General features: G+C 38.1%; 3 protein-coding genes across 3 annotated transcripts in view; all 3 read right to left on the reverse strand.

Annotated features, from left to right (window-relative positions):
* LOC141282386 (uncharacterized) overlaps positions 1–20,351 on the reverse strand; it is a 219,013-nt gene that overhangs the window by 129,930 nt on the left and 68,732 nt on the right. The gene's annotated exons all lie outside the window — the stretch shown is intronic.
* Positions 7,508–8,428, reverse strand: LOC135769858 (odorant receptor 131-2-like). Its single transcript, XM_065279387.2, has one exon. It carries the CDS (start codon positions 8,420–8,422, stop codon positions 7,508–7,510), a length of 915 nt encoding a protein of 304 aa, XP_065135459.2. The 5' UTR covers positions 8,423–8,428.
* On the reverse strand, positions 12,833–13,765 carry LOC135769901 (odorant receptor 131-2-like). Its single transcript, XM_065279423.2, has one exon. The coding sequence runs from the start codon at positions 13,763–13,765 to the stop codon at positions 12,833–12,835; it is 933 nt and encodes a 310-aa protein (XP_065135495.2).

Genomic DNA, 20,351 nt, shown 5'->3' on the forward strand with positions numbered 1-20,351 from the left:
CTCTCGCGGTAGTTTGAAGTCACCCGGCTGTCGATTGTTGCGGCGCCGCATGAAGTCGAACAAGCCTATTGACGTGCTTTCATTCATAGGCTTCACACTCGTGCGTGCAAGGAACCCACAACAAAACCGCGTTTTTACCGCTCATTTAAACGACGCGTTGATCGTTATTGTCAACATTTGCTCAGACGCAGTTCCGCGTCTCACTCAGAACCTCAAGAATGCGCATTCGCGCAGGATCATTTGACATTACTGTAGAGATGAGCGAGAGAGAGAGAGAGAGAGAAAGAGAGGTAAGAATGGTGCCCATGTCGAAAAAACCTAATAGAAGTCTAGAAACAAAGTATTAAAGTATGTATAGCCATGTCACTCATCTCATTACAAAATGTTAACTAGATAACTGGATACAACTGATTGTATAGTTTAATAAAATAATGTATTTTGATTATACAAATGAATCACGACCTAACTATAGGTATTTTATAACTAACTGCTGACCAGCTTAGGGAATCTCTATGGCTAATTTATAAGATATATTGCTGAATCAGTATGTTGTTTTTCTTGTTAATTGAGTCTTTTTGGGTAGCCTATCTTATGCCTAGAATGAGTCAAGGAGGTTGAGTCTTATAACTTCATTCAAAGTTTGATCAATTGTGCATAATGACATGTGCACCAAATGCATATAGGGTGTCAGACTCATAGATTTGCATAATTTAAAGTTCAGGTTTTAAAGTTTGGGTCAACATGTGGCACAGCTTTAAAACTGAAACTTATAAAATACTATCAGAGATACAAAATGTCATTGAAGCACACCCAGTGGCTTTGCTGTCATCAGGATTAAACATGTTACCCCTCGAACCCTCCCTCCCAACAGAGCCTCCCCACAAAACAAACCCCAATTTAACCCCTGAACATATATACTATATATTCATTATTTTTTAACACATCTGTAGTTATGCGCTGGCACAGAGTTAGACTCTTTTGACTCCACACAGAAACAGCAATGCGTGCGGCATGACATAAGGAACATCCTGGTTCTGTTTTTTCGCTCTTCTTTATTCTTTTTTTTATGTATTATAGAAGTATCGGATCGGGACTCGGTATCGGCAGATACTCAAAATCAAATGACTCGGACTCAGACTCGAGGGCAAAAAAACCTGATCGGGACATCCCTACTCATTAGTAAAGCAAAGTCAATATATCTCTCCAAAGACCACGTGGAGGCATTACGTGGCATACTCAGGCGTAAATTCCTATCAAGTGCATTATAAAAGATGTCCTTCAGCATGTCATCATTATAGTGTACCTGATAGCTCAAATCCAGGAAGTCCTTGACGTAATCCTCAATCGGTCAATTGCCCTGGCGTAATTCAAGCAAAGCAAACACTGGATTCATATTGCCAGCGGGAATTCACAAACGTCTGCTGGATTCTGGTTGGGCGAAGTATTCTGTAACAAAGGGCTGCTTACACAAAGCGAGGGAGAGCGAGAGAATCCAAATGCAGAGAAGTTTTATTTAAATCATTGAAGCTTTGTATCGAAGCTTGATTCGTTTTGGCAAAATCATGTGACCAATGACGTCCGAAGCTTTGTTTCACACACACCCACGTGACTGCTTCGCTATCTGATTCAAAGGTTTTAAATTGTGCGATGCACGCGCAACCTCATGGGTTGTATTGGAGTATTGCATTACACGGAATCGATTACTGTATAGTGAGTTTATGAGATATCATATATATATATATATATATATATATATATATATATATATACCACAGTCAAATCTAACAACATTTCTAATACAAATACAAAAAATTATATATGTATATACAGTACTGTCACGACTGGATACAGGAAGCAATCACAGAGTTCATATAGAAATAACATTTATTTACAAAACAGGAAACAAAACACAAGGAGTAAACACAATGGGCAGAAAAGTAAAACAGGAACATCCAATACAAGACACAGGAACAGACAGGGAAGTAATGATCCGGCAGAGTATGGAACAGACAAGGGTATAAATAGGTTTTGAAGAATGGGAGTGATGTGTTCGTATTTGCGGGTTTTCATGAGAGTGCGGGCAGCACAGTTCTGTGTTTCTTAAAATATCGTTTTTATATTTCTCCACATGATCCACCAATTTTCTTATTCAAATTCTCATTCACATTTTGTTTCAGTTGTTTTGTAGATAAACTTACCTTAGTGTATATCTGTATCTAAATATGTGGCTTTGTGCTGCTTCTCTGAGTTTTAATGCAGTGCTAATGCATGTTCATATGATTTTAATGATTTGGGATTAGGGTGGAGATCATGAATATAAATGAGTTAGTCATTGTCCTGAGGGCACTTCAATTGATTCTAACATTTGCTTTTTGCATTCATTCTATTATATTATTATAAAGCCTGTTTACAAATAATTATAAACATGGGAGTCGTTAGGCAATTTTAGGGGGGCTTTTCTGGAATACTCCAATAAGCTGAATTAAGTCTATGCCAATAGATTGGGCTTAAACTTCAACCCTCTGGAATCCGACCATTTTAGGACAGTGGATGAGATTCTGACATGCTCTTACATTTGGTATTTTTTCAGTTGCTTTAAAACATAATAATGGCAAGTGTCTCATAACACTGCGTTCAGCACAAACTGGGCTACAATATTATGTGAGCAACATGTATGTACATGTTTGTATTTTTGAGAGAAAAATGTTTATGCATGGTTTTTGAAAAAGCTACATTTTTAAGTCACTTATATAAGTCCACAAAACCCATTCTAAACATGTTTTAACAAGACTTTTCTAAACCGACTCTAGCAGTCTAGAGTTTTTTCTTTGAAATGATGTGAATCATTCTGCCCACTCATTCACATAAAACATTATATTAATTTAGAAATTGTAAGACACTTTTTGTTTAGAGGGCTTGTATGCGAGAAGGATTGATTGACAGCTGAGCAACAAAAGACTTGCATAATGAGCTGCATAATGAGCCTTTAGGCAGGAATGTGAGAAAGGAACTACAGTAAAGAATGTGAGGATAAATGTATAAATGTTTGTTTGTGGTTTATTAAGAAGTTAACAATATAATCAAAATAGAAATGAAGGTCAGTAGAACATATTCAGTTTATTTGGAAACAAACCCTATTCAAAAACTTAACTTGTATAAACTAAGAAACTGATACACAACAAAGCTCCTCATGTCACCATATAACTTTGTCCAAAAAGTGTGAATATGTTTTTCCACTTCATAGTTTTGTACTGATGAGAGGGGTGCAGACCTGTAAGAGTTATAAACAGCTGTTAGCATAAATTGTCCACAGAAATACCCCTACATACATAACTGATGGGGAAATATCACTGATAGCACTACATTCAGATAAACGGTCATGTACATAAATGCCATGTTTTTATTGAAGTGATCTTTTTACTGTATGATGATGAGATTAACTGTGTTGGACTGGACCATCGCCTTGAACTGGAAAACCCGTCGCGCATCGTGTACGCGGCAAAGGGGTTCCTACCCAAAAATAGCATGCGTGTACAGAGCAAAATGAGTTTATGTTTGTGTCTTTTTGGTTTACGGACAAATACAAATAAACATGTATCAGCATCATAGTGCAGGGCTCCAGACTAACTTTTTTTACTAGGAGCACAGTGGCCCCCAACTGAAAATTTTAGGGGTGCAACCAAAATATTTAGGGGCACACACCGTAAATCAACATGCTAACCAAATAATCACATTACTACAAATTTCCACTGTATTACTAATACATACTTTGATGAAAGATGCAGAAAGTACAATGTGCTGTTTCAAATTCAGTGTCACATCAGAAAAAAAGATCAAATTTACTGGTCGCATTTGTGCGACTGGATGTAAAATTCAGTGGCACACTCTAAAATTTTGGTGGCAAAATGCCACAATTTGGTGGCAGTCTGGAGCCCTGTAGTAAGTACGCTATCATTGTAAACAATTGATTATCTTAACAGAATGTAAAACATTTTACATTCAATCTTAGGCCAAGCTGTTGAAGTCATTAAAGTTAATTAAATAAGAAAAGAAGAAGAGAAAATCATTCACTGCTATGACTGGTGACCTGTGACATTGTATTTTAAATTTAAATGACTTTTTTTGCCAAAAATCCTAAGCTAGTCATCATAGTTGCTAGTTTCAGCCCGGGCAGTTATTATCAGTGTCACGTTGTTTAAAAAGCAAATGCATTTGCGCCCACGCAATGTGTCTGAAAAAGAGGTTTGTTCAAGCGCATTGAGTGCGTTTACATGCACAGTCTTACGCCGATTATGCTTAATAAACTGATAACACGTGGGGTCATGTAAACGCGTAAAGCGGTTTTCTATAATCGGGGAAAGCCCATAAACAGCGTAAGCAAAAACCGATCGGCACAGGTAGTTTTTTGCTCATTACGCCGATTTCGCGTGGCATGTAAACACCTTAACCCGCTTTCTCACGGTTTTGTCCATCTGCGCATGTCTCCGCGTATGAAAGATAAACGTCACACGCGGAAGTAAGCGCAAGGTAACGCATAAAAGTCTCCACTCGACTAAAGCAGTTGGCAGAGAAACTGTGAAAATAAAAGCTCATGTTACATTTACAGGTTCTGCAGACACGAGGAGAGATACAACAGTACAGCTTAAGACAGATATGCCGTCGGCTTTTTGATCGACTATTATGTACTATAGGCGGTGACGTCACTGCCTGCGAGAAAACTGATAATTCTCCAAGTCCCATGTAAACGCAGTTGACTGCATAGCCGACTTATTGATTTACATGTAAACGCATGAAAACAGTTTTCTATAATAAGCAGATTTTTAATAGTTATCCGCTTATTCTGTGCATGTAAACGCACTCATTGTTGGAGCCGGTTCTAGACCTCTTTTAGGACCCTGTCTTTAGACAGAATGGCCATTCGCGCGTACCGCGTCGCAGGATGCCTATTTGCATCTTTGCATTGACTTAACATGTAAATCACTGTTGCCACCTATTTCGTGTCTGGTGTGAATGCCACATTAGCCATTGACCAACTAAAACCGGGTCTCAAGTCTAAAGTGAATGGCATTATTGTTTTTGTTATTTAAAGAGGATGTTAGTTATATGCGCCTATAAACAAGACGATAACGCCTGTTTTCTTATTACACACTTGTAAGAGCCATTTTGTCTTTGTAAAGGTGTCCACTAGGGTTCACTCTTGTATAATGAGGAAATATAGGTAGGAACCTTCCTTCAGGTGACAGGTGTTGCCTTCAGGTCAGGTGACAGTATCACGAGGCTATGCTGTTACCAACAAAGCAAACAACATGGTAAATAAAATGAATAATCTGAGCATTCAAATGGTGAGTGGAAACTGTGTTAATGAAAGTTAATGAAAGCCAAGTGTGCACATACAAACTTACACCTTCAAACAACCCTCATCTGCTTTAAGTGTAGACCTTGTGTACCATCGAAGCAACGACGGAGACCGGATGGCGCGGGGTTGGATACAACCACACCCTTTGCTTTAAATTTAAACAACTGTATTTTCCATGTGACTTGTACCCACTAACGTCAGGAAATCAGAACGCACAGTTGACAAAACAGTGTAATTTATTATGAATATATTATTAACCCATTTCACCCTTAAGTTTCTGTAACTGACTCCTTAAATATTCTAACAAAAAAATATTCTAACTGACTCCCGAGCAGTGGCGGATTGGGAATCGAGAGAGTCTGGACTTTTCCCGGTGGGCCGGTAGTGTTTTGAGGCCGCGAGGGCCGGTCTGATATTAATTATACATTGCGAGTTATATAGGAACACCGTCTAGCGGCCTGATTTGCTTCCCGCTGGTCAAACTGTGCAGCCTCTCTGCTCAACACAGTATATAAAACTGCTCAACCCATTCCAACCATGTCTAGAATTTTCAAAAATATAGGGGGATCAGTGAGCGGCCCCTCCACAAATGGCATAGCCTGTCAGCCTTTGACGTAAAAAGCCGTTGAACGCCTGTTTATTGCAGTACATATGCAGTCGGATCCGTCAAGCACCCGTTGTGCTTTCACACATACTACGGAAAAACGCATAAACAATATAATAAAGCATCTTTTTTTTACAAAACAACATACTTTAGATATCATTTGATAGACTAGTAAGTGTGGATTAAGGATGTTTGCAAATCTGATGATTTGATCCATTCATGTCCTGATCACCAGGCTAGAGATTTTAAAGGTTTATTTATCTCCACAGATATCATAAATACAAATTAGCAGGGTAACTTTGCAGTATACCACATTAAATACCGTATTTTCTATTATGTGATTTCCATATTATACTGTAGACGAGAGTATTCAATGGCAATAAATGTTTAATATCTGGCAATAAATATCCTCACAAAATTATTATTTCTCAAAATTTTGACACAATTTTTTTCAAAGGAACTGTATTCTTACAGTTATTCAAAGATGCACACATTATTCCACATATGATTTGAATATTAGACGAGAGTATTCATATAGCTAACGGCAGTAAACGTCTCATATGGCAATACATATCTAAACATAACCTAACATAACAGCATAATGAAATGAATTAACAGATAAGGAAGCAGAATTGACATGTAAATTGTATTATTATTACCGGAAAAACAGCAATATTACTGAAATAAACTCGAGCTAAATGCGCCAAACCGCAAGTCTAAATAAGCAATAAAAGTGGAAAAAACATTATTAACTCTTAAAACTTTATATCACAAAAATCTATATTTAAAGGAAATATATTCAAAGATGCACAAATTAGCACCTGAAAGGTACATGCAGTATTAGTATCTCAAAGGCACATAATGGTACCGAATATATTCCTATCTGTACCTAATGGTACATTTCAGGGGCCTTTTTAAAGGGTACTGCCCCAGTCACAGCTGGGGTACATATTTTGACTATTTTTTAACAGTATACTGTAGATTGAAAGTACATTTGGTGTCCAAACTTTGTAAAAGGCTCTTATGTAGCTAAAAATCATGATTTACTGTAGTTAATTCTGTGTTAACACGGTAGAGTAACAATATTGACATTTGACATTATGTGAAATGGCAGTCATACACAGAGAAACACACACAGTCCATCTCTGAAATGCTGCTATACATAAGCAATACAAAACACAGGAAAACGCACATTCAATTAAAATAAAGAGTTGCTCTTTCTCTCTGGAATTACATACTGTATGCGAGTAACATGTAAGGGGATAAGATATAGGATTGAGACAGAACACTGGTAATCACGAAACATCCCATAATATTTACAATAAACTTTTACAATTATGAACATTGATCAACAATTCATTACTGTTAAATTTGATTTCAATTGCCTATCATTTGTACACACCGATACATAATACATTATATATCATTGTCATAAAAGCACTTAAGTTACGGACAATTGTTGAAAAGAATTCTGGTAAATAAATAATAATAAAATGTATTTAAATAATTTATTAATAATTTCACTTTATTTGACTAAATGAAATTGTTCATGATGGCACAATCTTTAAAAAAAAGACTTTACATGTAAAGCGTTCCCTTATTTTCTTTGCAAACTTCTGATCACGAGCACCATAAATCAAAGGACTCAGTAATCTTGGAATAATATTTGTGAGCAGATAAATTAAAAAAATTAAAGTAGTTCTATATGCAGGTAAATGAGATAGGATAAGAAAATTCAAAACTGGTGTAATATAAGACAGCATACAAAGAAGTAATTGCACACCATGCAACAGTATTGTGTTTCGAGCCTTATTTGCTGCTCCTTGTGAAGTTGCCTTTTTTGCTGTAAACAAAACTCTGCAGTAAGTATAAATCAAAATGAACCACACTAATGACATATAAATGACTTGTGAATAAGTCGTACGATCCTGATGGAGTTTGGTAGGAAACACAATTGGTGAGTAGCAAAAAACAGGAGACCTGAGGAAAGATGCAGATTGGGTTAAAAATAAAATAATGACATCTGCCAGTGAAGGTATGGCTCCTACACACCATAAAAAACTAATAAAGATGTAGGTCCTTTGTGGTGTGCAAATCTGATGGTGGTGCAGAGGTTTACAGATTGCAATGAAACGCTCAATGGCCATGCCAGCCAGATTCAATGGAGTTATCATAAAGGTAGTTGCAGCAAGAATCAACAATGTGCAACAAAATTGGAAATTAACAAGTTGTAAAGTGTAGCTCATCACATAGAGCGCTACTGACACAAAGATCATAATCATGTCATTCATTACAAGGTTAATGTATAAAATATATCTGGAGTCTCTTGAAAATATTGGATTGGCAAAGAAAGTGACCACAAACATTGCGTTAATAGAATTAATGATAAGTCCAAGAAAAACTGTAAAAATGTTTTTAACTAAAGCTTCCTCATAACCATCCACATAATTAGATAAGTTCATTTTCCAGGTGTTTTCAAGCGAGGATCTAGAAAAAACAATATAAAGCACTGGTTAATATGAGGAAGGTCCAGTCAGACCCAGTCTTAGGAAAAGTTTTTCTATATATATATATATATATATATAGTATAAATCATTTTAAATTCAATGAATCTTATTTTATTCTTAACAAGAAATATGTTTCTAAAAATATATGTTCATATTTCTATATATTTTCTCCACGATACACTTATTTAAATTCGAAATCCATTCAGTTTCAGTTGTTTTGTAGATGGACTTACCTTAGTGTGTATCTGTATCTAAATATGTGGCTTTGTGCTGCTTCTCTGAGTTTTAATGCAGTGCTAATGCATGTTCATATGATTTTAATGATTTGGGATTAGGGTGGAAATCATGAATATTAAATGAGTTAGTCATTGTCCTGAGGGCACTTCAGTCCATTCTAACATTAGCTTTTGCATTCATAGTATTGAATTTTTAAAAAGCCTGTTTACAAATAATGATAACCATGGGCGTCTGTGACGGATGTCAGCGTTAACGCTCCCGGTACTTCTCATTCACCCGCGTACTGAACTACATTCCCCATAATGCACTGTGACCCGCTGATTACACACCAGCTGTAGCGTATCAGCGGGTCTATTTAACCTGGGACTCGGCCACTCTAGCTTGTCCCAATTCAAAGGCTGCGACCTTTTAAGGACGTATTTTAAGACCGATTGCGTCACAGCAGCGCGACTTAAGGCCAGTAAGGCCGTCCCAATTCAAAGGATGCTTAGAATGAAGCCTCAAAATGCGTCCTCATTTCTCCGCGCTGTTAAGGATAGAACGAATGGATCCTTAACAGCCGAGGATATCCCAAGAGTCATTGCGCGTCTGCAACGGCTGCATATAATGGGTGGATATTCTAAAATAAACATTTAAAACCTTTATCAAATAAAAGTGTATTTATCAGAAAAAAATTTTCTTGTCACTGTTTTAGTATTATAAGTTATGTTAATAATATTCTTTTTATGTTGCGTATATTTATAAGGTTGATTCATTTGGTATACTGTTGAATAGTTTAATATACATCAACGTGTCATATTTCTAAAATAAATTAATGATTTTTCTGATGTCATATTTATTTTAATAAGTCAGAAACGTGCAGGTGGGCGCGTGCAGCAGGTGACGCTAATTATGGGTCCTCCGAAGGTTAGACCGTCTCATTTTTAGTTCTATTCGCGAACTTCTGAGGCTTCCACCTTGAAAGACCGAGTGCTCACCTTTTAAGGTCGAATGCTCATAAGGTTGCAGCCCTTGAATTGGGACACAGCTTCTGTCTTCGCGAAGTCTTGTTTGCCCCTAGCAGCATTTCTGAGAGTTTACCCTTGTTTACCCGTGTTTGCTTTACTGGTTATTTATATTGGACTGTCTCTTGGATTATTGCTGATTGCCGCCTGCCCCGACATTGGACTGTTTATCGATTACGACTGCTTTCTCCCTGCCCCGATCTTGGACTGTGTAACGTATATGAATGATATCTGCCTGCCCCGATCTTGGATTGTGTTTACGTTTATGATTATCTGGACTTGCCCACTGTTTACTTGCTGACTGCTGAGTGTTTACATCAATAAACAGTTGCAAATGGAACCTAACATGTCTGCTTCGTCACAGCGTCGTTAGGCCATAATAGGGGGGCTTTTGTAGAATACTCCAATAAAGTAAATAAAGGAGTGAATAAAGTTTAAGCCCAATAGATTGGGCTCAAAACTCAAGCCATGTTTTTATTGAAGTGATCTTTTACTGTATAATGATGATATTAACTGTGTTGAACTGGACTGCTGCCTTTTTTGTCTACAGACAATTTCACAGCATAGCTATCTACACTCAAAAAAATGATTCAAGCCCTTCTTAGACATGACACAATAAAATTGTGTTCAATAAATGTAAAATACCTCATTAAGAGCAATAAGTATATATATTTAATTAGTATAACACAAAATAAATATGTACAATAATTTATTGATTTCTTTTTAATTGCGTTAACACAATTAGTTTGAGTTTGGGTTCAGGAAAAAGAATTTCCCAGCATGCTTTGCATGCAACTGCTTTTGGAGAGTCATTTTTTTAAATTAAGTGTTATTTTATGCATTTTTAGGTAGAGAGAAAGACTTAATAGTGTTAAATGTCGGTTTATCTTATTGATTTAGAAGCGTTTGTGTTATATTTTTTCAAATTGTTTGGTTACCATCATGCAGAAGAGTGGCGCTTGTGGTTAGGTTGTGGATGGGACATATTTCTCTCAATGAGCATTAACAGTGTTTATGCCTGTTTGGAGATCAGTCTCTTCTCAAATGCTCATCCAAAGTATCATATGTTATTAGCATAAGCATGCTAACATGTGCTTATGCTAATTAGTATGATATAAAAATGTTATATATAAAATAAAAGAATTGAGTTCTTCAGACTACACTACATTGAGTTCTTCAGACTACACTAAATTGAGTTGAGGCAACTAATTGAGTATTGCCATTTACTTTAAATTGAGTTGGGCCAACTCAATATATTTTAATTGTGTAAAGGAGTTTTTTATGAGTTAGGGGTACACATTCATATTGGATGGAAATCCTGCCCACAATTTTATTGAGTTCATCCAATAAATCATTTTTTTGAGTGTAGTAAGCATCACAAACAACTGATTATCTTAACCAAATGTAAACATTTTATTGCATTTGATCTTAAACAGTAGTACACTTAATTCTGCATTTTTTCCAAATCAACACATATTTAAAAAAATACTTTTAACAATTTCAAACTGTTTTCATAAGTTATGTCAACTATTTACTTGTCAAAACTTAAATATTATGTTGAATTAACTTGCAAAACCAAGTGAAATTCATGCTGCATTTTTTACAGCGTACTTTTGAAGTCTCTGTCATTAAAGGTAACTAAATAAGAAAAGAAGGTAACACTTCTTTCGATAGTCCACTTTATAGACATTTTATTAATTATAAGTAACTTTGCAACGACTTATCATCTACCAATCTTTAGAGAATTTGTAGACTGTCTGCTTAATATCTACTAACACTTTATTGCGATGATATCTCAACAGACATTCAACTGTCTATAAGTATCTTTGCAGGTGCGTGTCAACTTATTCCACTAACCCAAACCTCTTTCCTAACCCCAAGCCTTACAGTCTACTAATACTCTTAGGACAGTTAGTTGACGTATAGTTGCAAATTATTAAAAGTTAGTTGACATTTAGTCAAAAAAGAAAAAGAAAAAGAGAAAATCATTCACTGCTTGGACTGGCTAATCGTGACTTTGTAACAAAGATTAATCCATTTTTATTTCAATAGGCCTATGCAAAATTACCTAAAATTCTTAGAGTTTAGTAATCCACAGGTTGCACATTGTTTTCTTTCATGGACTATGTAAAGTAGCCTTGGCCCCCCCCCCCCCCCCCCCCGGTAACCCTATTTAATTCTCTACCATTGTTCGTATATAGGCATAACCTTACTAAGCCCTCCAAAAATAAAAATCCTAGAATCGCCCCTGATGATAACAGTGTTTTCTTCATTTTCAGTTGTCTCAGATAATATTTTCATCCACCCATTTTTAGTTTCAACCTCAGTTTTTGATTTAGATAAGTGCTCCTGTATAGCTCAATGGTATGCATTGTTTTAACAGGGCAAAAGGTCATGCACTGTAAGTGGCTTTGGAGAAAAGGGTCTGCCAAATGCATAAATGAATATAATGTAATAAAAGAGACATAACATGCAACCTGTACACTGTCAGAAAAAAATGTCAAAAAAGAAATACTTCCAAGCTGTCACTATAGGGCCGCACCCCCTTTAAATGGTTTACTTTACAGCTAGGGACCATTTGTTGACCCCTGACAGCCTATAGGAACATGTATATAACGGGTTGATGCAAAATTTTGGTTATTATACAACATTTATAGAAAACCTCTTAACATATGGATTTAGATTTAATATAAGCATCATTCAACAAATATTATTTTTGTAACAGGACACTATGGCTGCCTTCATCCCTTACAAGTTTAACATTTACATGAGCACAGAACGTTCATCCATGCTTATATTTGTGCATGTTTTAAAGTTTATTATCTTTTATTCAATAAGATCAAAATTCCAAAAGATCTTATATATCTTTTTATTGAAAAAAAATTAGCCTGTATTTTGAAACACATCCTAAATAAATATGATTATATTTAAGCATTAAGCTTAAAAAATGTGGGCATAAAGCTACAAATGCTTTCAATTTTTTCAAAAATTTTCAAGCAATTTTACACTTGACTTTTAAAATGTTAATCTTCCAAGAATGTATGAATACCACAGTAACACAAATCTAACAACATTTCTAATATAAATTAGAATTACAGTACTTATCTAAAGATATTCTTTTTGCTTAATGCTTGGTTGATTCAACTTTAACAATAAGTAATTTGCATGTAAAAAGTCCTTTTATGCGTCTATAAAAATGTTTATCCCGTACACCATAAATCAGAGGGCTGAGCAATCGCGGTAATAAGTTTGTTAGGATGTAATTTAAAAATATCAGTTTTGCTCGATAAGCAGGTAACATTAAAACATAAATCCTGTCTATAACAGGAGTGATGTAAGATAACATACAGAGCATCAGCTGTAGTCCATGTAACAGGATGGTGCTTTGGGCCTTTTTAGCTGAGGATTTATCAGTATCGGCTCTTCTGGCCGTAACCAAAACTTTACAGTATGTAAACACAAGAATCAGCCACACAACAGATGTATAAAGTCCATTCATAGCTTTGCTCAGTTCTTCATGGTAGGGTGTGCTATACAGTCTTGGCGCACTACAGAAAACAGTTGCAAAAATAGATAAAGGGCGAAGAATAAAAAACAAAATCATGTCAGACAATCCGTGTAAAACTCCAACGCCCCATATGAGAGAGATGAGGATGTAGGTCCGGCGTACAGTGCAGATCTGAGGATGATGCAGCGGTTTACAGATGGCAATGTAACGCTCAATGGCCATACCAGCCAAAGTCAATGGAGTATTCTTATGAGTTGTGGAGGCGATCGTTAACATTATAATACAGATGGGTAAAGAAACATTAGTCGCTGCAGAAGCCATCACAGTAAGAATTACAGATAAAAAAACCATGAGCATGTCATTGATAACCAGATGAATATATAATATGTATCTCGGGTCATTGTAGAAAAATGAACTTCTGAAAAATGTAAACACAAATACTCCGTTGATAGAGTTAATAATGATCCCAAGAAAAACAATAGTGAAATTGTTCACAAAAAACTCAACATATCTGTCTGGTAAAATGTTTTGAAGTGTTGTAGAGTTCATTGTCCTTTAGCATTAGTTTAAACTTAAGTGAAAAATATGTTGCAGGTTACACTTTCGTCTTGTAGTTCTTGGTTTGACTCCACAAAATGTCTAGCAAAATTAAGCGATGAGATGACTAAGATGATGTTTTCTTTTTCATCCCAATGGGTTTCATCTGTGAAGAAGCAGAAAGCATTAAGGACATCTGATAGTGTTTATTAGTATGAATGTAAATACAAAAGAGAGAGCTTACCTTTTTACTTTGTTTAGTAGATTGTTCATTTGCTTAATAGAGGAAAAGTATCACATTTATATAGACATCTGAATTTGTCTTGGGGCTGGTGAACCTGGGGGTGGATGCTTTTTTGCATTCTTATATTTGTAAGACAGGGGAATAAATAATAATAATAATAATAATAACTTTATTTTATATAGCGCCTTTAAAAGCAGCATCTCAAAGCGCGTCACATAAAAAGAGAGGAAATTAAAAAGTGCACATAACATGACAGGTATTAAAACTAAACATACAAATACAAAGTAATCACATAAAAGCTACTCTAAAAAAGTACGTTTTAAGGTGGGATTTAAAAATACCCAGGGATTCTGCATTCCTGATCTCTGAGGGCAAGGAATTCCACAATTTAGGAGCCACACAAGTAAAAGCCCGATCACCCATAGTTTTTAGGCGTGTTGTTTTGACAGTTAAAAGACCAGCTTCAGTAGAGCGTAGGGCACGTGTAGGAGTGTAAGGGGTTAAAAGCTCACACAGATATTGAGGGGCCAAATTGTTTAGGGCCTTATAGGTGAGCAAAAGGATTTTAAAATCAATACGAAAACTGACAGGGAGCCAGTGCAATTTTTCCAGGGTAGGTGTAATGTGTTCCCTTGCACTGGTCCCAGTCAGAATTCTAGCAGCAGAATTTTGTACCAACTGTAGTTTGTTTAGGGTAGCTTTAGGAACTCCAGCCAGCAAGGCATTACAGTAGTCAATACGTGAAAAAACAAAAGTGTTGATTAACTTTTCAGCCACAGAGAAAGTCAGCATAGGACGCAGTTTGGCAATGTTTCTAAGATGAAAAAATGATTGTTTTAACAGTATTACGAACATGATCATCAAATGTTAAATTGGCGTCAAAAATCACCCCCAAATTTTTTTATTTAGTTTGGAATTGCAAAGCAGAGCCATCCACACATAATGTTATGGACTCTGCTTTGCGCAACTGATGAGGTGAACCAACAAGTATCACTTCTGTCTTGTCACTATTTAGACACAGAAAATTGTCAGACATCCATTTCTTAATATCAATAAGACATTGAGAAAGAAAAGACACAGTCATAGTGGTATCAGGTTTTGAATGTATATAAATCTGAGTATCATCGGCATAAAAGTGATAGTTAAGACCAAGTGACTTTAAAAGCTGGCCAAGTGGGAAAATGTAAATATTAAAAAGCAATGGGCCCAAGACTGATCCTTGAGGAACACCCGATTGCACCATACCGACCTCAGACTTGCAGTCACCCATCACAACACACTGCTTACGATTAGAGAGGTAGGACTTAAACCACTGTAATGCAGAATCAGAAACGCCAAATATAGTCTCTAACCGGGTGATTAAAATAGAATGATCTATAGTGTCAAAGGCGGCAGTAAGATCAAGAAGAATCAGAATAGATAAACAACCAGAATCAGAAGCCATCAACAAGTCATTAGTAACCTTAACTAACGCTGTTTCCGTACTGTGGAGTTTACGGAATCCAGACTGAAGTGGCTCAAAAAGATTGTTAGTGGAAAGATGAGAAAGCAGTTGGGAAGCCACTGTTAATAGAGCTAATGACGTTTCTTTGTTGTTTGTCTATATTTATTATGTATCTCACATAGACAAGGCCTTGAATAAAGCTTGTCTATGATAAACATGTTTTCTTGTTCTGAATTATAATACTTTGCCAGCCAGTTAAAGCCAATGGTAATTATTTATAAGTATTTTATAAGTAATACTTATAAGAATTATAAGCAGGGGTAAAATAAAAGTATTGACCAACTTTTATGTAAAATACATATATCAATTAATTCAATCAGAGTAATGAGATGGAAGTTACATCTGAAATGGCATTTATGTTTATTTACGTTTTGTTTAATGACTTGTTTCATGCTGCTTAATTGTGACATAATGGCATTTGCACAACATCTGCATTGTGTTGTAAAATCAATGTAATTTTAAAGTAAATAAAGAATGAAAATTAAATAAACAACAGTCATGTGGTTGATTTTAATGCTCAACGCGTCAAAATTAATAATGCTGTAATCTACACTTTCATTTATTTTTAACTTAACTTATTTCCTCATACTTCATGGCTTTTTACACTGTGCTTAACCCTGGGATATCTTTTTAGAAGCAGGGTTAGCCCTCCTTAAGCAGGGTTAAAATGTTGTGACCCCAATTAAACACAGCTGAAGCATAATTACAGACAAGGATGTAGGAGCAGGGTTGGAGACACAGGTATGAACAGTGTAAAACAAATATTCCAGGATTCTGTTATCCCGGGGTTTAGAATAACATCTCAGTTACGGATGTAACCCTTGTTCCCTGAAGGTAGGGAATGGAGATACACAAATTTGAAACTCGCTTAAGTTAGAGAGACCAATTATCTTCAATTTTATGTAAAAGAGCCAATGAATGTTGGCATGCAGTATTATGCATCTCTTGGCACCACCCTGCCAGGTGGGTATAAATCCCAGCAGGGGAACTGCATCACTATTTTTTTGCTGAGAAGCCAAGCATAGACCACCTCAGCAGTGGTACAGTGATCGTGTGACGGGACATGATTTCTTTGTTCCCTATTTTCAGGGAACAAGGGTTACATTTGTAACCAAGAAATTATCTTTCAGTCGGTCACTACGGCGTCACGTCATGATAGATGATGTGGTAAACCCCACCAAAGTGCCAGGAAAGGCTTCCCCTTCCAGTGCCCTGCATAAGACTTCCACCCCTTGCTTTATGTAGGTGAAACAGGGCCTTATGCAGAGAAGGTCAGTCATTGCTGTTCCAATAAAACCCACTCAGTCCAAGTAGGCAACACTGGGAAGCATTGTCGCTTGGCGGTACCAAGGAACACTGTGGAAGAAACATCCCTTGGGGGTTTCTTAGGTGCCACTTTACAATATGGAATAACCGCATAGGGTTTTACTGCATAATGAGGTCTTTGAGCTGGCTTTCTAATGAGACTACACAGGAACAGAGACCCCAGAGATAACTCTGCTGTGGGAAAAACATGGGCTTAGTTTTTACTTCATTTTGCTCCGCCATGTCTGACGGCCAAGGGCGTTGGAGGAAGTATCATATTCTATAATAAAGGATTTTTGGCACTGATCTAGCACCACAATGGTGCTACAAGCAGACACAATAGCCAGGGCTCTCAGTGTTTCTACCTGTTAGAGATGAGAACACGTGAGGAAACCAGCTCGACATGAACACTATAGAATCAAGTGAAATGTATAAGATGTCAACCAGCCTACAGCTCTACAAATGTCTGTCTGTGAGGCGCCAATGCCCAGGAAGACACAATACTCTTAGTAGAGTGCACCTGCAATCACTGGAGGCCCTGCATTTGGTATGCCAGAACAATGGTTTCCATTATCCAGTGTGACTCCCTCTGCTTGGAGACAGCTTTTTCCTTTTGCTGACCTCTGAAACAGACAAAGAGCTGGTCTGAGTTCCTAAAGCTTAGAGTTCGGTCCATGTACCGTGCACTTCAGCACATAAGCATGTCTTGGTGCTTGCGCCCAAGTGATTGTGTTAACTACCTGTGAGGGTAAGTCACTCCGCGTCTTGTCCAAAGAAGAAGGTCCTTCCTCAGGAGAATCTGCTGGGGGGGGGGGGGGTTGTCGCGAGGAGCGTGATTTTGGGAAAGTCCTGGTGGACCAGAAAGACGCTACTAGTAGGACCAACTCCTCGTCCACCCTAACTTTGCACAATGTCTGTGCAAGAAGGCTCACTTGGGAGAATGCGTATTTGTGATGACCCTAAGGCCAGCTATGTGCCAGTGCATCCGTGCCGAGAGTTTTCTTGGTCAGGCAATAAAACAGCTGGCAATGAGACTTTTCCGGAGATGCAGACAGTTCTTCCAGGTCTCCTAATCTGCTGGATCATCTGGGGGTGGAGTCACCACTCGCTGGGGCTCCCTGTTCGTGACAGTAAGTTCGTACAAATCCAATATCATACAGAGATAAGAGATCCTCTGCACCCGAAGACCCAAACAGGACACGGGGGAACAAGGAAAGCCCAAAGGGTACTGATATGTAGAGGTGAATGATATGTAAATATGTACTGATATGCTTGCCCCTCGAATGCAAAGCGTAGAGAGACTCCACATGAAAGTACGCGTCCTTCAAGTAGATGGCTGCAAACCAGTCCTGTGGAGTGCAGATCCAGGATCTGTCCTAACCCACTGCCTTTCTTGGCTACTATGAAGTAAGGGCTGTATAACCCTGACCTCATCTCTGCTGGATGGACCGGCTATATTGTGTCCTTCGCAGTAGGACAGTGATCTCTGCATGTAAGAAATAAGCATCTGCATCTTTCCCTGAAATTAAAAGGGTGCCTGAATTCTTGTGGGGGGCATCGGCCAAACGGAATCACATAGCTGAGTTTGATGGTGTGAAGAAGCCACCGCGATGGGCTGGGAAACTCTAAACAGGCTCCCAGATATTGTGTGAGGCTAAAGGTATCACAGACGTACCAAAAGTGGGTCAGCCGGGCAGAGCCGAATATGGTTACACTCACTTGGCTCCGCGAATAAACAGACGGATCGTGAAGATGCTGCATTATGCTCTTCAAACGTCCATGCACGTCCACCCCAATCACTCTGCAGACCCACCCCCATGACCTGGAGAAGGAATAGGAAACTGCTCTTTTGGTAAAAAGTGGGTATTGGCTAAAGAGTCTGCTAAACAGAAAAAAAACAGAATCAAAGATTCTCCACCTGGCCCTTCTCCAGGGGAGAGAGTGGTGCGGTCACCATCTCCCCGAGAGCAGTCCTCGCCATCTCCGGGTTGCTGGTCTCAGGTCCGCTTGCTCTTGCGTTTTCTGTCGAGTTTACGCCGGTCTGGACGGGCGGGGCACTCTGCTTGTGACCAGTTCCACAATGCCACTTCAATGGTGGTTGCAGCTGGGGCTGCATGGGAAGGGGGGCAGCCACTGGTGGAAGGTCCATGGCGGAAAGCAGACAGAGACACTGCTGTCAATGGACAGGTGGTAGCAGCGCGTCATCTGTGAGGCATTATGTTTTTTATTGCCTTTGTCTGCTTCAGGGTGGCCGATAACTGCTGGGCAAAGCTCTCAACTGCATCACCGAAGAGGCCGGCCTGGGAAATGGGAGACTCTTATCCACATTCTTCATATCGGCCAGGCACAGCCAGGGATGGCATTCCTGGACAACTATTGTGGACATCGCAGATCAGGGGCCACATGCAGTTCTTGAAGGGCTGCCAGATTGTAACCACCCTTATGTAGGTCCTTCAGGTCATTCCACGGTTGGGACAGCCTTGTACCTTTTAGTAGCCCCTCTGTCGAGAGTGGTGGGGGAAGGCTTACAAGACCTCTTGTGGGCGGATAAAGGAACCGGTCAAGACCTTGCAAGCTCTTCATGAACTTCGGGGAAGAAAGGTACCATAACTCGATTCGAGGGCCAGAAGGCAGCAGTGCAGCTGAACTATGCTCTGAGACAGACATCCAGTCTTTGCTTAGTCCGCTACCCCCCTCAACATCTTAGCTGGCTTTGGACTCGATGAGTGAGAGGCCCCGAAGGGTTGATTGCCTGCAGGGGAGGCTCTCACTGTTACCTGTGGGAACCTGCCATTCGATGTTTCGGACTTGGCCACCCTGAAGGTAGGGAAGTCTAGTTTTTTAGATCTTTCTGCAATGGGAACATTACCTGTCCACAAACGCTGCCTCAGGAGAAATGCTGTGTTTAAAAAGACGCAGATCAACCGTGCAGCTCTTTTATGAGGAAATCTCTCTTTGTGCAGATGGATAAATGAAGCACACAGGGTTAGACTAATGAAATTAAGAGGTAAGTGGACACCACTAAAGTGCTCTAACGGCAACATATCCCCACACATTCTCTCTCTCACAAAAATCTGCTTCTGTCTCAGCAGTTTTTGAGTTGCTCCGAAGAGAAAAGCTAATGATGGAGTTCACCTGCTGGGATTTATACCCACCTGGTGGGGCGGTGCCAATAGATGCAAATCCTGCATGCCAAGTTTTGATAGTTTAAACTTTAATTTTCCTCACAGCTGCTCTTGTCCATGTACACCTGAAGGGTGCAGGACTCAGTAATCGTGGAATAATATTTGTGAGCAGATAATTAAAGAAAATGATCTTAACTTTGTGTACAGGAAAAAACCTACCACCTACTAATGGCTTCAAAAACGAAATAAATTCTATAAATAAAATTCTTAAAAATAACACAAAAATGTGAGTAATTTAAGTAAATCTAATTAAACACATTATTTAGTAAATTCAACTTAATTTTTATCATGTGAAATCTGCTTAAATTTGTAAAAAGGAAATTAACTTAATAATTTTGTGTTGAACTACTTGAATTATTT

The sequence above is a fragment of the Paramisgurnus dabryanus genome, chromosome 7, assembly GCF_030506205.2.
Source record: "Paramisgurnus dabryanus chromosome 7, PD_genome_1.1, whole genome shotgun sequence".
NCBI lineage: Eukaryota > Metazoa > Chordata > Actinopteri > Cypriniformes > Cobitidae > Paramisgurnus > Paramisgurnus dabryanus.

Bases quoted from the DNA above. Each gene is read 5' to 3' on its own strand.
- LOC135769858 (XM_065279387.2), bottom strand. From the start codon at position 8,422: ATGAACTTATCTAATTATGTGGATGGTTATGAGGAAGCTTTAGTTAAA.
- LOC135769901 (XM_065279423.2), bottom strand. From the start codon at position 13,765: ATGAACTCTACAACACTTCAAAACATTTTACCAGACAGATATGTTGAG.